The 22,637-nt window shown below is 47.6% G+C and overlaps 1 protein-coding gene across 2 annotated transcripts in view; it reads right to left on the bottom strand.

The window, feature by feature from the left end:
• The window catches only part of THAP1 (THAP domain containing 1), a 44,184-nt gene that overhangs the window by 5,622 nt on the left and 15,925 nt on the right, over positions 1-22,637 (bottom strand). For both annotated transcript variants that reach the window (XM_063914612.1, XM_063914613.1), the window contains exon 2: positions 9,525-9,720. In XM_063914612.1, the coding sequence (XP_063770682.1) occupies positions 9,525-9,720 (196 nt within the window). The remainder of the gene's footprint in view (positions 1-9,524; positions 9,721-22,637) is intronic.

Genomic DNA, 22,637 nt, shown 5'->3' with positions numbered 1-22,637 from the left:
CAAAGCTTTGTCTACCCTAGGGGAGGATTCCCAGCGTAACCTGTCCGTTGGCTGGAAAGGATACGCCATAAGTAACCGTTTGGAAATATGCATTTTCCTATCAGGAGAATCCCAAGCTTTTTCACATAACTCATTTAACTCATGTGAAGGGGGAAAAGTCACTTCTTGCCTTTTCTCCGCAAACATATAAACCCTCTTGGCAGGGACAGGGTTTTCCTCTGAGATGTGCAATACATCCTTCATTGCTATAATCATGTAGCGGATGGCTTTAGCCATTTTAGGCTGCAACTTTGCATCATCGCCATCGACACTGGAGTCAGAATCCGTGTCGATATCCGTGTCAACAATTTGGGATAGTGGGCGCTTCTGAGACCCTGACGGCCTCTGCGCTGTAGGATCAGGCATGGGTTGGGACCCTGACTGTCCCAAGGCATCAGCTTTATCCAACCTTTTATGCAAGGAGTTTACATTATCATTTAACACCTTCCACATATCCATCCAATCAGGTGTCGGCACCGTCGGCGGAGACACCACATTCATCTGCACCTGCTCTGCTTCCACATAGCCTTCCTCGTCAAACATGTTGACACAAGCGTACCGACACCACACACACAGGAGATGCTCTATTTGAGGACAGAACCCCCACAAGGCCTTTTGGAGAGACAGAGAGAGAGAGTATGTCAGCACACACCCCAGCGCTATATGACCCAGGAATTACACAGTAACTTAGTGTTTACCCAGTAGCTGCTGTATATACTGATATTGCGCTAAATTTATGTGCCCCCCCTCTCTTTTTACCCTCTTTCTACCGTGAATCTGCAGGGGAGAGCCTGGGGAGCTTCCTCTCAGCGGAGCTGTGGAGAGAAAATGGCGCTGGTGAGTGCTGAGGAAGAAGCCCCGCCCCCTCAGCGGCGGGCTTCTGTCCCGCGATTTTGTGTAAAATAATGGCAGGGGGTCATGCATATATACAGTGCCCAACTGTATATATGCCCTTTTATGCCAAGAGGTACTTAATTGCTGCCCATGGCGCCCCCCCCCCCCCCCCCCATGCGCCCTGCATCCTACAGTGACCGGTGTGTGTGGGTTTGTTGTGGGAGCAATGGCGCACAGCTGCAGTGCTGTGCGCTACCTCATGTGAAGACTGGAGTCTTCTGCCGCCGCTTTTGACGTCTTCTTGCTTCACACGCCGGCTTCTGGCTCTGCGAGGGGGACGGCGGCGCGGCTCCGGGATCGGACGACCAAGGGTGCGTTCCTGTGTTCGATCCCTCTGGAGCTAATGGTGTCCAGTAGCCTAAGAAGCATGACCTATCCGCAGTTAGTAGGTCTGCTTCTCTCCCCTCAGTCCCACGTAGCAGAGAGCCTGTTGCCAGCAGATCTCTCTGAAAATAAAAAATCCTAACAAAATACTTTCTTATTAGCAAGCTCAGGAGAGCTCACTAAAGTGCACCCAGCTCGGCCGGGCACAGATTCTAACTGAGGTCTGGAGGAGGGGCATAGAGGGAGGAGCCAGTGCACACCAGTAGTCCTAATTCTTTTTTAAAGTGCCCTGTCTCCTGCGGAGCAGTCTATTCCCCATGGTCCTTACGGAGTCCCCAGCATCCACTAGGACGTTAGAGAAAGATGGTTTAAAAAAAAAAAAAAAAAAAAGGAGGCAAACAATACATACATACATACATACATACATACATACAACTTGAAAAATGTTTTACAGAATCTTGGCATAAAACAAAAAAAACTCCACATCATCACTTTTTTTTCCACCTATTTGTCATTGAGAAGCACCAGCATGATTCAGCTGTTATCCATCCAATAATTACAGATGTGTCATCGTACATCATTGCTGCAGTCATGCCAAACAATGCCTCGAGATGTGCCAAGTCCCATGAGACTATGCTAGCATCGTGTGTATTTCTCCCCCCCCCCCCACAAATATGCATCTTAGTTGCAATGTGACTAGGATGCACCAGGGCGATACGGTCATTAGGTTAACATAGTCACTAGGTCAACGTGGAAAAAGGTCGACATGCGTTTCACTTTTTTTTTTTCATTTTCATACTTTACGATCTACGTGGACTACGACTGGGAATAGTAACCTGCCCGAAGCTCGCCATGCGAGGGGACATGGTGCACGGTTCCCAGTCACTTTACGATGTTGACCTTTTTCCATGTCGACTTTGTTCCTGTCGACATAATGACTGTATTGACCTATTTCAGTTGTCGACCGTATGACCCATACTCGCACCAGGAAACTACGCTGATTATTGTAATATGTGACACTTGTATATCTGTTTGCAACAGAGTCTCTGAAACGGTGTACTAAGTGCTAGGATGCAGCGACAGCAGCTTTTTTCCAATACAAGTTCTGCTGTTCTTTGTATACAGACTACGTTAACCAGTCATACATGTATAATAGAAGTGTTGCATATCAAATTAATCAGCACAGTGTCCTGGTGCATCCCACACATTGAGTTGCATTTCTTGCATTAAAAAAAAAAAAAAAAAAGATTAAATTACCTTCCGGTAAATCCTTTTCTCATAGTCCATAAGGGATATTGGGGAATTAGTACGATGGGGTACAGACGGGGTCCAAAGAAGCTGGTGCACTTTAAATTTCTTCAACTGGGTGTGCTTGCTCCTCCCCTCTATGCCCCCTCCCACAGGCAGTTACAGGTAAAATAGTGCCCGAAGGAGAATGGACATACTTGAGAGAAGGAACAAAACAACAATGAGTGGCGAGATTCACACACCAATAACGTAAAACGACCAGCAATGGCTGTGAACAAAAAACAGCAACAGCTGAACAGGTAACCATATAAGAGAAAACCTGCAGAAAAGTCAACGCACTCAGGTGGGTTCCCAACATCCCTTATGGACTAAGAGAAAAGGATTTACCAGTAAGTAATTAAAATCCTATTTTCTCTAGCATCTATAAGGGATATTGGGGGAATTAGTACGATGGGTACGTCACAAAGCTTCCAGAATGGGTGGGAATGTGCGGAGACGTCTGCAGCACCGCCTGCCCAAACTGGGTATCCTCTTTGGCCAGGGCATCAAACCTGTAGAACTTAACAAAAACGTGTTCTTCCCCGACCAGGTAGCAGCGCGGCATAGTTGCAAGGCCGAGACTCCACGGGCAGCCGCGCAGGAAGACACCACCAATCTTGTAGAGTGGGCCTTCAGAGACTATGAAACAGGCAAGGCTGCCGACACATAGGCCTGTTGGATAGTAAGCCTAATCCAACGAGCAATGGACTGCTTCGAAGCAGTGCAACCCTTTTTCTGCGCATCATATTGCACAAACAAGGAATCCGTCTCTCTGATCCGAGCCGTCCTCTTGATGTAGATCTTCAAGGCTCGCACAGCATCCTATGCCTCCGGAGGAGCAGAAGTGCCAGAACTTGACGGAACCACAATAGGTTGATTCAAGTGGAACGCAGAGACGACCTTCAGCAGGAACTGCTGCCTAGTCATGAGCTCCGCTCTGTCCTAGTAAAAGACCAAGTAGGGAATTTTACACGATAGGGCCCCCAATTCTGAAACACGCCTAGTAGAAGCTAGGGCCAATAACATCACTGTCTTCCACGTGAGGTACTTGTCTTCTACAGTCATCAGAAGGTTCAAACCAGGAGGACTGTAAAAATTCCAACACTACATTCAAATCCCAGGGTGACGTGGGCGGCACAAAAGGAGGTTGTATGTGAAGTACCTCTTGCAAGAAGGTCTGAACTTCTGGCAACACTGCCAATTTCTTCTGGAAGAAAATTGAAAGAGCTGAAATCTGGACCTTAATGGAACCAAGACATAAGCCCTTATCCACACCAGCCTGCAGGAAACGTCCCAAGTGGAACTCTGCAGGCAGATACGTACATTCCTCCCACCAAGAGACATATCTTCGCCAGATATGATGATAGTGTTTTGACGTCACAGGTTTCCTGGCCTGAACCATGGTAGCAATAACCTTTTTGGAAAGGCCTTTGTGAGCTAGGGTGTTTTGCTCAACCTCCATGCCGTCAAACAAAGTCGCCATTAAGTCTGGGTAGACGAACGGTCCATGTTGAAGATCTCTTCTCATTGGCAGAGAACAAGGGTCTTCGACGGACATGTCCAGAAGATCTGCGTACCACGCCCTCCGAGGCATTCAGAATTGCCGGGACTCGGATTCCTAATTCGCTTTAGCACCCTTGGGAGCAAACAGGTAGACCAGTCAGAAAGGCAAAGGAGACGTCAGTGCATCTACTGCCCTCGCCTGAGGGTCGCTGGTTCGTGAGCAATACCAGCTAAGCTTCTTGTTGAGTCGAGAAACCATCATGTCTATTTGTGGGCAGTCCCACTGGTCAATGATCTGCTGAAACACCTGATGGTGGAGCCCCCATTCTCCCAGGTGGAGCTCGTGACGACTTGGGAAATCCGCTTCCCAGTTGTCCAGTCCCAGAATGAAGATTGCGGACATTGCTCTTGCATTTCTTTCTGCCCAGAGTATCTTTTACACTTCTCGCATGCACTTCACGCCCTGCTTTTTGTCCCTCCTTGTTGATTTATGTACGCCACCGCCGTGGCGTTGTCCGACTGAACTTGGAGCACGTGATCCAGAGTAGAGGAGAGGCCTGAAGCAGAGAATTGTAGATTGTCCGAAGTTACAGAATGTTGATTGAAAGTAGGGCTTCATGGGCTGACCACCTGCCCTGGAACTGAGCCCCCTGGGTGACAGCTCCCCATCCTCTCAGACTCACATCTGTCGTGAAGAGGATCCAATCTTGAACCCTGAAACTACGACCTTCCAGTAGGTTTGAGGACTGCAGCCACCACAGGAGGGAAATGCTGGCCTGAGGTGACAGCCGTATTTATCTGGTGCATCTGAAGATGTGATCCGGACCACTTGCTCAGGAGATCCAATTTAAATGTTCTGGCATGGAACCTTCCATACTGGATCGCCTCGTATGAGGCTACCATTTTCCCCAACAATCTTATGCAAAGATGGATGGATATATACGAGTAGGCCTTAGAACCATTTGGACCATCTCCTGGAGTGTTCTCGCTTTGTCCTTTGGGAGGAACACTTTCTGGGCCACAGTATCCAGCAACATTCCCAGGAACAGGAGCCGCTGAATTGGCTCCAGGTGGGACTTCTGTAAATTGAGGATCCACCCATGGTTTGACAGAAGTTGGATAGAGTGGTCTATATGGAGCAATAAAAGCTCCCCGGATCTTGCCTTTATCAAGAGATCGTCCAGCTAAGGGACAATATTGACCCCCTGAAGCCAGAGTTGGAACATCATCTCCGCCATCCCCTTCGTGACACCCTCGGAGCTGTGGACAGGCCGAAGGGTAGCGCCTGTAACTGGTAGTGATCGTTCAGCAGGGCAAACCCCAGGTAAGCCTGGTGAGGTGGCCAAATCGGAATATGGAGATAGGAGTCCTTTATATCCAGTGAGACCATGAACTCTCTTTCTTCCAGGCCCGCAGTCACTGCTCGCAAGGATTATATCTTGAACTTGAAAACCTTTAGGGAAGGGTTCAAGGATTTCAGATTCAAAATGGGCCTCACCGAACCGTCCGGTTTCGGTACCACGAACAGGTTTGAGTAGTAACCCTTTCCCTATTGTTGCAGTGGCACTGGAACAATGACTTGGGACTGGACCAATTTTAGGATGGCCTCTTGCAGCGTAACACGCGTATCCCCCAAGGCTGGTAAGCTTGATTTGAAAAATCGTCGGGGAGGAGCGTTGTCGAACTCCAGCTTGTAGCCATGAGAAATGAGGTCCTTTACCCAGGTATCCTGACAGGAGCTTTCCCAGATGCGGCTGAAGTGACGCAGCCGAGCTCCCACCTCGAGATCCCCTCGGAGTGGGTGGGCACAGTCATGCTGAGGCCTTAGTGGACGCTGAACTGGTGCTCTGTTCCTGGTTTTCATGTCTCTAGCCGCATTGGAGGCACCTCTGGCCCTAGACCTAAATCTGTTAAACCGAAAAGGACTGAGAAGACGGCCCCGGGTAGGAACGTCTAGCTGGCGGGGCCCCAGAGGGGAGAAACGTGGATTTCCCCGCAGTAACTTTAGAAATCCATATATCCAATTCAACTCTGAAGAGCCAATCCCCTGAAAAAGGAACTCTACACTGCGCTTGAACTCTGCATCCGTTATCCACTGATGCAACCACAAAGCACTGTGTGCCGACACGGCCATAGCAGTGGTCCTATTATTAATATTGCCTATCTCCTTGAGAGAATGACACAGGACGCGTGCAGTGTCTTGAATGTGTTTTAGGAGAGTCACCATAGTGACCAGGGACATATCTCCCGAGAGGTCCTCTTCAATTTGAATAGTCCACGTATGAATGGCATGAGTCATCCAGCAACCCGCTATGACCGGTTTTTGTGATATACCAGCCGCTGTATAGATCGAAAAAGAGAGACTACACTGAAGTCTATCCCTGGGGTCTTTTATGGTAAAGGAGCCCGGGGCTGGCAGTACTGCCTTTTTAGGTAGGCGAGAGACTGATACGTCTACAGCCAGGGGTTCTTCACAGAGTTTCCTGCCTTCAGGAGCAAATGGGAAGTGTGCAAAAACAGTCACTTGGTATTTCTTATCTGGATTTTTCCAGGCTAACTTAAACCGGTCATCCAGCTATGCAGAACAGGGAAAGTGACACTGAGTTTGTTCTGTGTTCAGAAAAAAACGACTGCTGAGCTGCAGCGTCCTCTAGAGGGAGTTTTAACACGTCCTGTATAGCAAGAATGAGGGGCTCAATACCCTGTGCAGAAGAGGAATCCCCAGTAACAAGACCCAAGTCCTCCCCCTCCTCCTGTATCTCCTCATCAGAGTCTGAGAGTAAAGCAGGTAACCCAGGTTTTTGTGGTCCTGATCTAGAGAGGGAAGGGGCTGTTGAACATCTGCCCTTGCAGCTAGGTCTGTTGTTTGAGTTTTTTTGAGTATTACTAGTGAGCTGAGATGACATATCTGATATCATGGATTTTATGGCACCTAGCCAGAAAGGCTCTTGACCCTCCCACTCACTGAGTTGTGAGGACTGGCTGCATAGTTCATAGAGAGAGAGAATCTGGTGTGACATACACTGCTTAATTGGTGTTTTACCATGTTTACAGTACACAACCCATACACACAGACAAGTATTATAATAGCAGGCCTGCCCTTACTGTATGTGAGAGGAGACAGAGTGAAGGGAACAGCACACTCAAGTTAAACAACCCCAGTGAGACTGCAAGCAGTTATATCACAGTGTAACACCGGAGCTTTTGTCCTTTTCAGGACACAGATTGTGTACAATAGCGGCTCTCCCCCTTTGCTACACCCCTGTACCAGTTTTCCTACGTATGCAGAGTGTCTGGAGGAAATGTGTGTGCCTGCTGCTGCAGCTGTAAGCAGAGGAAGGTGCCAAAATGACGCTGGTCCCACTCTGAGGAAGCTCCGCCCCCCCTGTAATGGTGCCGGAGCTTCATAGATATTTATACTGGCAAAGTCTCCATATAAGTGTAAAAACCATCAAATAAGTGTTTGTTTTCACTACCGCTGCCAGTGTACACAGGGAGGCTATAGCGGGTCTCCCCCGAGAGGGTCCCATATGCCGCCCCTGTGTTTGTACCGCACCAAGAACCGGGGGACCCCCTAGCGGGGCCCCCGGTTTGTACTCACCACTCTTGTCACCTTCAGGCAATGTTGGGGGTGTGCAGCATGCTGCGATTGTGACCGCTAAGGCGCAGCGCCCCGCTGTACAACAACCACCCAGGACGGTGGTCCTGCAGCGAGAAGCGTCTGACGCCTGAAGAGACCGCTAACCGCCCCGCCCCCTACCCTTAACTCCCACGGTGCAGGTATGCTGTTGCCCAAACAGAATACCGAAAATAATAAAGTTTTAAAAGAAACTGAAGAAAACTCTCTGGAGCTCCAGAGTGTGCATCCTCTCCTGATTACTAATACCTCGTACTAATTCCCCAATATCCCTTATGGATGCTAGAGAAAAAGACGCCAGATGCTAGTAGAGTTGTACGGGACCTGGCGGCTCACTCGCTCCATGCATCTCACACTGAGTGGCTTGTTGAGGCTAGAAGTATCAGGACACATCTGTACATTACAAATAACCATGCCACTGTCAGTCTTCTGACTGCCAGCATCCCAACTGCTGGTCACGTGTATGTATTATGTGTAAACATCTACGATCAACTTAGTTTTTTATTTTCAATAAATTTGCAAAAATCTCATAAAAACTTTTTTTCACGCCATTATGGGGTACTGTGTGTAGAATTTTGAGGGAAAAAACTAATTTTTTCCAATTTGGAATAAGGCTGTAATATAACAAAATGAAGAAAAAGTGAAGCGCTGTGAATACTTTCCTGATGCACTGTATGTACACTGTGTCACATACTAAATGCAAAATAAAAAGTAATTTTAATACTTAAGTTATATCAGTTTCTCTGAGTCCGTTAGCGAGCACTATGACCGATGGCACAGAAGGTAGTTCAGAAGTTAGACACTTGGTACACAAATTCAACTTCCCACCCCTGTATCCCCATCCATCAGAAAACCTCAATTTTAAGATCGGTACACATTATACAATTATCTGGCAGATTATCTGCCAGATCTAGCTGGTTGGAATGGAAATCTGGTAATGGATGAGAGCAAATGACAATCAACCATTTACTCCCAAACACTACAAAACGGACAAAAACAGTCGTTCATCCAAGTTGGTTAAATTTGTGTTTAACCAATTTGTCTGAACGTCAGGTTTTGTTTGTTTTCCACTGTTTAGGAACAAATGGTCGATTGTCATTACAACCAGATCTGGCAGATTATCTGACAGATAATTGTATAGTGTGTACTTACTGTAGCTTAAGTGCACTAGCAGTAGGTGTGCTTCTGCACAAACTGCCTGAGGCAACTTCACTCGTATTTTATTTGAATATATTGCCCTGCAGCAGCATATACTATTTACTGTCTGGAACACTCCTCTATACTCCATTGTTGCAGAAAGCTTTAGTTTTCTCTGACCCTGTCTGTCTCACTGTCAAGGCCTTGCCATTTTGTACAGAAGTAGGCAGATGTTTTGTAACTAGCTAGCCAAGTGGTTCCCAAACTTTTTTGAATCACAGCGCCCTAGAGAAGAGAAATAGAATTTTTGGCATGGCACCCCTAGGCCAAAAGTTTCTTATTGGGAAATTTAGAAAGAAGTATTAAATTAAGTAAATTGTGTTTATAGGTTATCATTAGGTTCAACTGTGTGGTGAGGGACACAATTTGCTTCTTTTTGTCCACATATTTTATGACTGGCAGCCACCCTCACTGGTTTTGCATATTACATGGACCATAAATAATTTGAATTGGTCCTGGACTACCAACCCAGGGCACCCCTGCAAGTATCCAAGACATCCCAGGGTGCCACGGCACACAATTTGAGAACCACTGAATTAGCTGATCGTGTTGTCAAAAAATTAAGAAGTATGTGAGACGCCTTAATATTGAGCTCTGTAATAAAAAAAAATATTTTTGGAACAATGAGGTTGGTTGATCTTACCAGGGGCTTAGAATCTGTATAAGAGAACACAGTTGGGACAGCGTTATCCTTCAGAAGTTTATTGTTACAGGCTCTCTTAAAGCAGTCAGGTGTAAAATGATCAGAGCAAATGCTACTGTACTTGGTCGGTTTAAAGTCCACCCTTCTGACTGCAGCTTCCCATTTCTTACAAAGAAGAGGTCGAGTAAGGGGAAATCTAAGAGACAAAAAAGACCAAAGAAAATAAAAACATAGAAATTTACATTGCACTATATAGTAGCAACTATTAAAATGTATCAGTTTGTATTTTTAGAGCTTCCTGCCTAAAATGTTTCTGAATAATGAACCCCATATCTGTAGTGACGGCATAGGAGTGGTTTGAAGTAAAGACATTGTGTCGCCGAACATCTGCAAAGTTCGGGTGAACATTGCAAATTTTCCTGGACACCTCAACAGGGTGGGATTAAAAAACAAGCAATGTTGACGGCTGCAATGCGATTTATCCAGACCACATTACGGCTGAGATGCTAGCTCAATTTCCCCTATAGAGAACAGTCTCAGATCCTCTGACATATGTCTCATTTCACCCACAAAAAAAATCATCTGCTTTCCAATTGATCAGTTATCTTGCTGCAGTAGCATGGGTTCAGCTAATTGAGACATATAGGCAAATTAAAAAAAATATCAACACAGTGTTTGTTAATACACAAGGTACAGAAGCAGGGCATTTGTGAACCTCTGTTGAAGCATTTTATAAATGGCTGAATGGGACACAACTGAAAATGATTAATTGCAGCACCATTTCGTGCATTCTTGCGTACACTCTCAAGTTTCAGACAGTTCTTCAAGAAATTATGCCACCCTGCCTAATCCTACCCCAAATTTTTATGTAGTTGAGAGATTATTGATAAACTGCGCTTGTGTCATGGTCACAATGCGCATGTGCCAAGTTACCTTAGAGATGGCGCTCACAGTGAAGATTTATTTGCAAAGTGATTGGCAGTCAAGGGCTGTTTAGGGGAAATAACAGTGAGTGGCAGAAAAAAATGCAGTATCAAGCTGCGACTTCCTGTGAGGCAGGAGCAGCAGCGGGGGGGAGGGGGGGGGGGGGGGGGGGGCGCGCTGTAGCGGCTCCACTATGGGGATTGGGAGGTCGCATGTGCAGCACGTATGATGCAACATCCTGATCCTGACCGTTGCAGAAGCATTATAAGCAGTTTATTGGCAAACACTCCTGCATCGGTACAGAGCACACACCTATACAAGCAACGGCCGTTCACCCGATATTGGGAAAATGGGTCGACAATTGTATAGCTGTGTATCCAGCTTAAGACTCAACAGCCAATTCAATAAGATGAAAAAAAAAATAGGATTTTAATTACCTGCCAGTAAATCCTTTTCTCGTAGTCTGTAGAGGATGCTGGGGTCCATTTTAGTACCATGGGATATAGACTGTTCCGCAGGAGCCTTCGGCACGTTAAGACATTTCAACAGTGTGAACTGGCTCCTCCCTCTATACCCCTCCTCCAGACCTCAGTATAGGAACTATGCCCGAGGAGACTGACATTTTCGAGAGAGGAATTACTATTAAACTTGTGGCGAGATTCACACCAGCTCACACCATCCATAAACAACATGTTGGCTAACATGGCCTTTAACATACGTTATGTATGCTGGTTGGCATGACTTAACAGCTGTTAACAACTGAACACATGAAAAAATGTGCAAAAAGAGAAATGTAATCAGCAGGAAAAAGGAGTACTGGGTGGGCGCCCAGCATCCTCTACGGACTACGAGAAAAGGATTTACCGGCAGGTAATTAAAATCCTATTTTCTCTTACGTCCTAGACGATGCTGGGGTCCATTTTAGTACCATGGGGATATACCATAGCTCCCAGTATGGGCGGGAAAGTCCTAATGATCCTGCAGAACTGACTGACCAAATCTTAGGTCGTCAGCAGCCAAGGTGTCAAACTTATAAAAAAACTTAGCAAACGTGTTTGCACCTGACAAAGTAGCAGCTCGGCAGATTTGTAAAGCCGAGACACCCCAAGCAGCCGCCCAGGACGAACCCACTTTCCTTGTAGAGCGGGCTTTTACCGAAGTCGGTAATGGCAATCCGGCAGTGGAATGAGCGTGCTGAATGGTACCCCTGATCCAGCGCGCAATAGTCTGCTTAGAAGCAGGACCCCCAATCTTGTTGGGGTCACAGGACAAACAAAGATTCTGTTGTCCTTATCCTAGACGTTCTTGCAACATAAGTCCTCAACGCTCTGACGACATCCAAAGATTTTGGAGACGGCTGAGGTGTCAGAAGCCACTGGCACCACCACTGGTTGGTTGATCTGAAAAGAAGACACAACCTTCGGAAGAAAATGCCGACGTGTTCTCAGTTCAGCCCTATCTTCATGAAATATTAAGGACTCTTGTGTGAAAGAGCTCCTAACTGAGACACCCGTCTGCCTGAAGCCAAGGATAATAGCATGACCACTTTCCAAGTGAGAAACTTCAACTCTACGTCTTTTAGAGGCTCAAACCAGTCCGATTTAAGGAACTGCAACACTACATTAAGATCCCATGGCGCCGCAGGAGGCACAAAGGGAGGTTGGATGCGCAGAACCCACTTTACAAACGTCTAGACCTCAGGAAGAGAAACCAATTGTTTCTGAAAGAAAACCGACAAGGCCGAAATCTGAACCTTGATAGATCCTAATCTCAATCCAGCATCCACAGCCGCCTGTAGGAATCGGAGAAGACGTCCTAATTGAAACTCCACCGCACGAGACTTCTTGGATTCACACCAAGATACTTATTTTCTCCAAATCCGATGGTAATGTTTGGACGTCACCCCTTTCCTGGCCAGAAGGAGTGTGGGAATGACTTAATTGGGAATACCCTTACGGGCTAGGATCTGGCGCTCAAAAGCCATGCCGTCAAACGCAGCCGTGGTAAGTCCTGAAAAACTAACGGCCCCTGCTGAAGCAGGTCCTCGCGAAGAGGAAGAGGCCAAGGAACTTCCAATAATAACTCCCGAAGATCTGGATACCAGGTCCTCCTTGGCCAGTCTGGAGCAATGAGAATTACTCGAACTCTTGTTCTTCGGATGATCTTGAGAACCTTTGGAAAAAGTGGAAGTGGAGGGAACAAATACACAGACTGAAAAACCCACTGGGTCACCAGTGCATCCACTGCTATTGCTTGAGGGTCTCTCGACCTGGAACAATATGTCGGAAGCTTCTTGTTGAGACGAGATGCCATCATGTCCACTTGAGGAACGCCCCAACGACTTGTTACCTATGCAAAGACTTCTGGGTGGAGGCACCATTCTCCCGAATGGAGATCGTGTCTGCTGAGGAAGTCTGCTTCCCAGTTGTCCACTCCCAGAATGAAAATTGCAGACAGAGCTTTTGCATGTCCTTCTACCCAGAGGAGTATCTTTGTCACCTCTGCCATTGCCGCCCTGCATTTTGTTCCACCTTGACGGCTTATGTAAGCTACTGCCGTTACATTGTCTGACTAGATCTGTATGGGACGACCTTGAAGAAGGTGTGACGCTTGATGAAGGCTGTTGTACACAGCTCTCAACTCCAGAATGTTTATGTGAAGGCGAGTTTCTTGACTTGACCATCTTCCTTGGAAGCTTTCTCCTTGCGTGACTGCTCCCCATCCTCGGAGACTTGCATCCGTGGTCACCAGGATCCAGGGCTGAATCCCGAACCTGCATCCCTCCAGGAGGTGAGAAATTTGTAGCCACCACAGGAGCAAAATTCTGGCTTTAGCTGAAAAGGTTATCCTTTGATGCATGTGGAGATGCGACCCTGACCACTTGTCCAGTAGGTCCCACTGGAAGACCCTGGCATGGAAACGGCCATATTGTAGCGCCTCGTAAGCCGCTACCATTTTCCCCAACAGGCGAATGCACTGATGAATTGATACTGTTCTTGGTCTCAAAAGTTGTTTGACCATGTTCTGGATCTCCTGAGCCTTTTCCACCGGTAGAAATAGTCTCTGTACCTTGGTGTCCAGTATCATTCCCAAAAATGATAATCTCATTATCGGTTCCAACTGCGATTTTGGAAAGTTGATGATCCAACCGTGCTGTTGAAGCACCTTCAGGGATAATGCTATGTTCTGGAGTAGCTTGTCCCTGGATCTCACTTTTATGAGGAGATCGTCCAAGTATGGAATTATGTTGACTCCTTGTTTGCGAAGGAGAACCATCATCTCCGCCATCATCTTGGTGAATATTCTTGGAGCCGTGGAGAGACCGAACAGTAATGTCTGGAATTGGTAGTGGCAATCCTGAACCGCAAACCTCAGGTATGCTTGATGTGGCGGGTAAATGGGGACATGCAAGTAAGCATCCTTGATGTCCACTGACACCAGAAATTCCTTTTCTTCCAAGCTGGAAATCACTGCTCTCAAGGATTCCATCTTGAATTTGAATCTTTCAAATAGAGATTGAGAGATTTTAGGTTTAAAATCGGTCTGACCGAGCCATCCGGCTTCGGTACCACAAACAGGCTTGAATAAAAGCCTTGGTTCCTTTGTTCGGCAGGAACCAAGGCAATTACTTTGTCTTGACACAATTTGTGTATTGCGTTCAGAACATTTGTGCTGTCTTGAAAGGAAACTGGCAAGGCTGATTTGAAAAATCGGCATGGGGGAAGGTCTTGAAATTCCAACTTGTAACCTTGGGATATTATCTGTAAAATCCAAGGATCCAGGTCTGAGCGAAGCCAGACCTGGCTGAAAAATAGTAGACATGCCCCCACCTGATCGCACTCCCGCAGAGGAGACCCAGCGTCATGCTGTGGCTTTTGCAGAAGTAGTTGCTCCTGGGAGCCTGGGGGTGTTGTAGGTTTTCTACCTTTTCCTCTCCCCTTGCCTGTAAAAAAAAAAAAGGGGTAGTTTTAGCCTTTTTGTACTTGTTGGGCCGAAAGGACTGCATAGTATGAGAATGATATACTTTTTTAGCCGGTGCAGCTGCTGACGGCAGAAATGTTGACTTGCCAGATGTAGTAGTTGATATCATGGCATCTAGTTTCTGTCCAAAGAGGACCTCACCATTGTAAGGGAGCGCCTCAATATTTCTTTCGGATTCTGCGTCAGCATTCGATTGACTGATCCAGAGCGCCCTGAGGGCTGAAATCACCATAGCAGAGGCCCTTGAGCCCAGTAAACCTACGTCCTTCATAGCCTCAACCAAGTAACCTGCAGAGTCTATGATATGACCTAGAATTTGCAGCATGTCATCTTTATCGACCGTGTCAATATTAACAATCAAGTTATCTGCCCACTTTTCAACTGCTTTACCTACAGCACGCAGAAGCAATTGTGGGCCTGAGTAATGTACCCGTAGCAACATAGATGGACTTTAAAGTTGTCTCTAATTTGCGGTCAGCAGGTTCTTTTAATGAAGCTGACCCCGGGGCAGGTAAAATGATTTGACAACCTAGAGACTGAGGTGTCTATCATTGGGGGTGACTCCCACTTACGCCTATCCTCTTCAGGGAAAGGGTATGCTACCCGCAACCTTTTAGGGATAGCAAATTTATTTTCCGGGTTAGCTCAGGATTCCTCATCAAAGGTATTTAAGTCCTTAGACGGAGGAAAAGTCACCACCTGTTTTTTTATTTAATTTAAAAATAAGAACTTACTCACCGGTAATTCTATTTCTCCGTAGTGGATGCTGGGAACTCCGTAAGGACCAAGGGGAATAGACGGGCTCCGCAGGAGACTGGGCACTCTAAAGAAAAGATTAGGTACTATCTGGTGTGCACTGGCTCCTCCCTCTATGCCCCTCCTCCAGATCTCAGTTAGGGAAACTGTGCCCGGACGAGCTGACATTACAAGGAAAGGAAATTTGAATCCAGGGTAAGACTCATACCAGCCACACCAATCACACCGTACAACTTGTGATAACCTTACCCAGTTAACAGTATGAACAACAACTGAGCCTCACTCAACGAATGGCTCATAACAATAACCCTTATTTAAGCAATAACTATATACACGTATTGCAGAAAGTCCGCACTTGGGACGGGCGCCCAGCATCCACTACGGACTACGAGAAAATAAGAATTTACTTACCGATAATTCTATTTCTCATAGTCCGTAGTGGATGCTGGGGACTCCGAAAGGACCATGGGGAATAGCGGCTCCGCAGGAGACTGGGCACAAAAGTAAAAAGCTTTAGGACTACCTGGTGTGCACTGGCTCCTCCCCCTATGACCCTCCTCCAAGCCTCAGTTAGGATACTGTGCCCGGACGAGCGTACACAATAAGGAAGGATTTTGAATCCCGGGTAAGACTCATACCAGCCACACCAATCACACCGTACAACTTGTGATCTGAACCCAGTTAACAGCATGATAACAGAAGGAGCCTCTGAAAAGATGGCTCACAACAACAATAACCCGATTTTGTAACAATAACTATGTACAAGTAATGCAGACAAACCGCACTTGGGATGGGCGCCCAGCATCCACTACGGACTATGAGAAATAGAATTATCGGTAAGTAAATTCTTATTTTCTCTAACGTCCTAGTGGATGCTGGGGACTCTGAAAGGACCATGGGGATTATACCAAAGCTCCCAAACGGGCGGGAGAGTGCGGATGACTCTGCAGCACCGAATGAGAGAACTCCAGGTCCTCCTCAGCCAGGGTATCAAATTTGTAGAATTTAGCAAACGTGTTTGCCCCTGACCAAGTAGCTGCTCTGCAAAGTTGTAAAGCCGAGACCCCTCGGGCAGCCGCCCACGATGAGCCCACTTTCCGTGTGGAATGGGCTTTAACAGATTTTGGTTGTGGCAGGCCTACCACAGAATGTGCAAGCTGAATTGTACTACAAATCCAACGAGCAATCGTCTGCTTAGAAGCAGGAGCACCCAGCTTATTGGGTGCATACAGGATAAACAGCAAATCAGACTTTCTGACTCCAGCCGTCCTGGAAACATACATTTTCAGGGCCCTGACTACGTCCAGCAACTTGGAATCCTCCAAGTCCCTAGTAGCCGCAGGCACCACAATAGGCTGGTTCAAGTGAAAAGATGAAACCACCTTAGGGAGAAATTGAGGACGAGTCCTCAATTCTGCCCTGTCCGTATGAAAAATTAGGTAAGGGCTTTTATAGGATAAAGCCGCCAATTCTGAGACACGCCTGGCTGAAGCCAGGGCTAACAGCATTGCCACTTTCCATGTGAGATATTTTAAGTCCACAGTGGTGAGTGGTTCAAACCAATGTGATTTTAGGAATCCCAAAACTACATTGAGATCCCAAGGTGCCACTGGAGGCACAAAAGGAGGCTGTATATGCAGTACTCCCTTGACAAACGTCTGAACTTCAGGAACAGAAGCCAGTTCTTTTTGGAAGAATATTGACAGGGCCGAAATTTGAACCTTAATGGACCCTAATTTGAGGCCCATAGACAGTCCTGTTTGCAGGAAACGACCCAGTTGAAATTCCTCTGTAGGGGCCTTCCTGGCCTCGCACCACGCAACATATTTACGCCAAATACGGTGATAATGTTGTACGGTTACATCCTTCCTGGCTTTGATCAGGGTAGGGATGACTTCATCCGGAATGCCTTTTTCCTTCAGGATCCGGCGTTCAACCGCCATGCCGTCAAACGCAGCCGCGGTAAGTCTTGGAATAGACATGGTCCCTGCTGGAGCAGGTCCTTTCTTAGAGGTAGAGGCCACGGGTCTTCCGTGAGCATCTCTTGAATTTCCGGGTACCAAGTCCTTCTTGGCCAATCCGGAGCCACGAGTATAGTCTTTACTCCTCTCCTTCTTATGATTCTCAATACTTTTGGTATGAGAGGAAGAGGAGGGAACACATACACTGACTGGTACACCCACGGTGTTACCAGAGCGTCCACAGCTATTGCCTGAGGGTCCCTTGACCTGGCGCAATATCTGTCCAGTTTTTTGTTGAGGCGGGACGCCATCATGTCCACCTTTGATTTTCCCAACGGTTCACAATCATGTGGAAGACTTCTGGGTGAAGTCCCCACTCCCCCGGGTGAAGATCGTGTCTGCTGAGGAAGTCTGCTTCCCAGTTGTCCACTCCCGGAATGAACACTGCTGACAGTGCTATCACATGATTCTCCGCCCAGCGAAGAATCCTTGCCACTTCCATCATTGCCCTCCTGCTTCTTGTGCCGCCCTGTCTGTTTTCGTGGGCGACTGCCGTGATGTTGTCCGACTGGATCAACACCGGCTGACCCTGAAGCAGAGGTCTTGCCTGACTTAGGGCATTGTAAATGGCCCTTAGTTCCAGGATATTTATGTGAAGTGACGTTTCCATGCTTGACCACAAGCCTTGGAAATTTCTTCCCTGTGTGACTGCTCCCCAGCCTCTCAGGCTGGCATCCGTGGTCACCAGGACCCAATCCTGAATGCCGAATCTGCGGCCCTCTAGGAGATGAGCACTCTGTAACCACCACAGGAGAGACACCCTTGTCCTTGGAGACAGGGTTATCCGCTGATGCATTTGAAGATGCGATCCGGACCATTTGTCCAGCAGATCCCACTGAAAAGTTCTTGCGAGGAATCTGCCGAATGGAATCGCTTCGTAAGAAGCCAACATCTTTCCCAGGACCCTTGTGCATTGGTGTACTGACGCTTGGCCTGGTCTTAGGAGGTTCCTGACTAGGTCGGATAACTCCTTGGCTTTCTCCTCCGGGAGAAACACCTTTTTCTGTACTGTGTCCAGAATCATCCCTAGGAACAGCAGACGTGTCGTCGGAATCAGCTGCGATTTTGGAATATTTAGAATCCATCCGTGCTGTCGTAGTACTACTTGAGATAGTGCTACTCCGACCTCTAACTGTTCTCTGGACCTTGCCCTTATCAGGAGATCGTCCAAGTAAGGGATAATTAAGACGCCTTTTCTTCGAAGAAGAATCATCATTTCGGCCATTACCTTGGTAAAGACCCGGGGTGCCGTGGACAATCCAAACGGCAGCGTCTGAAACGGATAGTGACAGTTCTGTACCACAAACCTGAGGTACCCTTGGTGAGAAGGGCAAATTGGGACATGGAGGTAAGCATCCTTGATGTCCAGAGACACCATATAGTCCCCTTCTTCCAGGTTCGCTATCACTGCTCTGAGTGACTCCATCTTGAACTTGAACCTTTTTATGTAAGTGTTCAAGGATTTCAGATTTAAAATGGGTCTCACCGAGCCGTCCGGCTTCGGTACCACAAACAGCGTGGAATACCCCTTTCCCTGTTGTAGGAGGGGTACCTTGATTATCACCTGCTGGGAATACAGCTTGTGAATGGCTTCCAATACCGCCTCCCTGTCGGGGGGAGACGTTGCTAAAGCAGACTTCAGGAACCGGCGAGGGGGAGACGTCTCGAATTCCAATTTGTACCCCTGAGATACCACCTGCAGGATACAGGGGTCCACTTGCGAGTGAGCCCACTGCGCGCTGAAATTCTTGAGACGGGCCCCCACCGTGCCTGAGTCCGCTTGTAAGGCCCCAGCGTCATGCTGAGGACTTGGCAGAAGCGGGGGAGGGCTTCTGTTCGTGGGAAGAGGCTGTCTGCTGCAGTCTTTTTCCCCTTCCTCTGCCCCGGGGCAGATATGAGTGGCCTTTTGCCCGTTATGTGGACGAAAGGACTGAGCCTGAAAAGACGGTATCTTTTTCTGCTGCGAGTTGACTTGGGGTAAAAAGGTGGATTTTCCAGCCGTTGCCGTGGCCACCAGGTCCGATAGACCGACCCCAAATAACTCTTCCCCTTTATACGGCAATACTTCCATATGCCGTTTGGAATCCGCATCACCTGACCACTGTCGTGTCCATAATCATCTTCTGGCAGAAATGGACATCGCACTTACTCTTGATGCCAGAGTGCAAATATCCCTCTGTGCATCTCGCATATATAGAAATGCATCCTTTAAATGCTCTATAGTCAATAATATATTGTCCCTGTCTAGGGTATCAATATTTTCAGTCAGGGAATCCGACCAAGCCACCCCAGCACTGCACATCCAGGCTGAGGCGATTGCTGGTCGCAGTATAATACCAGTATGTGTGTATATACTTTTAAGGATATTTTCCAGCTTTCTATCAGCTGGTTCCTTGAGGGCGGCCGTATCTGGGGACGGTAACGCCACTTGTTTTGATAAGCGTGTGAGCGCCTTATCTACGCTAGGGGGTGTTTCCCAACGCGCCCTAACCTCTGGCGGGAAAGGGTATAATGCCAATAACTTTTTAGAAATTAGCAGTTTTTTTATCGGGGGAAACCCACGCTTCATCACACACCTCATTTAATTCATCTGATTCGGGAAAAACTACGGGTAGTTTTTTCACACCCCACATAATACCCTTTTTTGTGGTACTTGTAGTATCAGAAATGTTCAAAACCTCCTTCATTGCCGTGATCATGTAACGTGTGGCCCTACTGGAAAATACGTTTGTTTCCTCACCGTCGACACTGGAGTCAGTGTCCGTGTCTGGGTCTGTGTCGACCACCTGAGGTAACGGGCGCTTTACAGCCCCTGACTGTGTTTGAGACGCCTGTACAGGTATTAACTGATTTGCCGGCTGTCTCATGTCGTCAGTCTTTTGTAAAGTGCTGACACTATCACGTAATTCTTTCCATAAGACCATCCAGTCAGGTGTCGACTCCCTAGGGGGTGACATCACTAACACAGGCAATTGCTCCGCCTCCACATCATTTTCCTCCTCATACATGTCGACACAACGTACCGACACAGCACACACACAGGGAATGCTCTGATAGAGGACAGGACCCCACTAGCCCTTTGGGGAGACAGAGGGAGAGTTTGCCAGCACACACCAGAGCGCTATATATATATATATATATATATATATATATATATATATATATATATATATATATATATATATATATATACAGGGATAACCTTATATAAGTGTTTTTCCCTAATATAGCTGCTGTATATATTTATATGCCAATTTAGTGCCCCCCCTCTCTTGTTTTACCCTGTTTCTGTAGTGCAGGACTGCAGGGGAGAGTCAGGGAGCCTTCCTCCAACGGAGCTGTGAGGAAAAAATGGCGCCAGTGTGCTGAGGAGATAGGCTCTGCCCCTTTTTCGGCGGCCTTTCTCCCGCTTTTTTATGTAAAAATAGGCAGGGGTTAAATACATCCATATAGCCCAGGAGCTATATGTGATGTATTTTTTGCCAAAAAAGGTGTTTTTATTGCGTCTCAGGGCGCCCCCCCCCAGCGCCCTGCACCCTCAGTGACCGGAGTGTGAAGTGTGCTGAGAGCAATGGCGCACAGCTGCGGTGCTGTGCGCTACCTTAGTGAAGACAGGACGTCTTCTGCCGCCGATTTTCCGGACCTCTTCAGTCTTCTGGCTCTGTAAGGGGGACGGAGGCGCGGCTCCGGGACCCATCCATGGCTGGGCCTGTGATCGTCCCTCTGGAGCTAATGTCCAGTAGCCTAAGAAGCCCAATCCACTCTGCACGCAGGTGAGTTCGCTTCTTCTCCCCTTAGTCCCTCGATGCAGTGAGCCTGTTGCCAGCAGGTCTCACTGAAAATAAAAAAACCTATTTAAACTTTTACTCTAAGCAGCTCAGGAGAGCCACCTAGATTGCACCCTTCTCGTTCGGGCACAAAATCTTAACTGAGGCTTGGAGGAGGGTCATAGGGGGAGGAGCCAGTGCACACCAGGTAGTCCTAAAGCTTTTTACTTTTGTGCCCAGTCTCCTGCGGAGCCGCTATTCCCCATGGTCCTTTCGGAGTCCCCAGCATCCACTAGGACGTTAGAGAAATAGAATTACCGGTGAGTAAATTCTTATTTTCTCTGACGTCCTAGTGGATGCTGGGAACTCCGTAAGGACCATGGGGATTATACCAAAGCTCCCAAATGGGCGGGAGAGTGCGGATGACTCTGCAGCACCGAATGAGCAAACACAAGGTCCTCCTCAGCCAGGGTATCAAACTTGTAGAACTTTGCAAATGTGTTTGAAGCCGACCAAGTAGCCGCTCGGCAAAGCTGTAAAGCAGAGACCCCTCGGGCAGCCGCCCAAGAAGAGCCCACCTTCCTTGTGGAATGGGCTTTTACAGATTTTGGATGCGGCAATCCAGCCGCAGAATGAGCTAGCTGAATCGTGCTACAGATCCAGCGCGCAATAGTTTGCTTTGAAGCAGGAGCACCCAGCTTGTTGGGTGCATGCAGGATAAACAGCGAGTCAGTCTTCCTGACTCCAGCCATTCTGGAAACATATTTTCAAAGCCCTGACTACGTCCAGTAACTTGGAGTCCTCCAAGACCCGAGTAGCCGCAGGCACCACAATAGGTTGGTTCAAATGAAACGATGATACCACCTTTGGGAGAAATTGGGGACGAGTCCTCAATTCTGCCCTGTCCATATGGAAGATCAGATATGGGCTTTAACATGACAAAGCCGCCAATTCCGACACACGCCTAGCCGATGCTAAGGCCAACAGCATGACCACTTTCCACGTGAGATACTTTAGTTCCACGGTCCTAAGTGGCTCAAACCAGTGGGATTTCAGGAAATCCAACACAACGTTAAGATCCCAGGGTGCCACTGGTGGCACAAAAGGGGGCTGAATATGCAGCACTCCCTTAACAAACGTCTGAACCTCAGGCAGTGAAGCCAGTTCTTTTTGAAAGAAAATGGATAGGGCCGAAATCTGGACCTTTATGGACCCCAATTTTAGGCCCATAGTCACCCCTGACTGTAGGAAGTGCAGGGATCGACCCAGCTGGAATTCCTCTGCAGGGGCCTTCCTGGCCTCACACCAAGCAACATATTTTCGCCATATACGGTGATAATGCTTTGCTGTCACGTCTTTCCTAGCCTTTATCAGCGTAGGAATAACTTCATCCGGAATGCCTTTTTCAGCTAGGATCCGGCGTTCAACCGCCATGCCGTCAAACGCAGCCGCGGTAAGTCTTGGAACAGACAGGGCCCTTGTTGCAGCAGGTCCTGTCTGAGAGGCAGAGGCCATGGGTCCTCTGTGCGCATTTCTTGCAGTTCTGGGTACCAAGTCCTTCTTGGCCAATCCGGAACAATGAGTATTGTTCTTATTCCTCTTTCTTACTATTCTCAGTACCTTGGGTATGAGAGGAAGAGACACATATACCGACTGGTACACCC

This window comes from Pseudophryne corroboree, chromosome 1 (genome assembly GCF_028390025.1).
Source record: "Pseudophryne corroboree isolate aPseCor3 chromosome 1, aPseCor3.hap2, whole genome shotgun sequence".
NCBI lineage: Eukaryota > Metazoa > Chordata > Amphibia > Anura > Myobatrachidae > Pseudophryne > Pseudophryne corroboree.
This window is presented reverse-complemented; position numbering and strand designations above follow the sequence as displayed.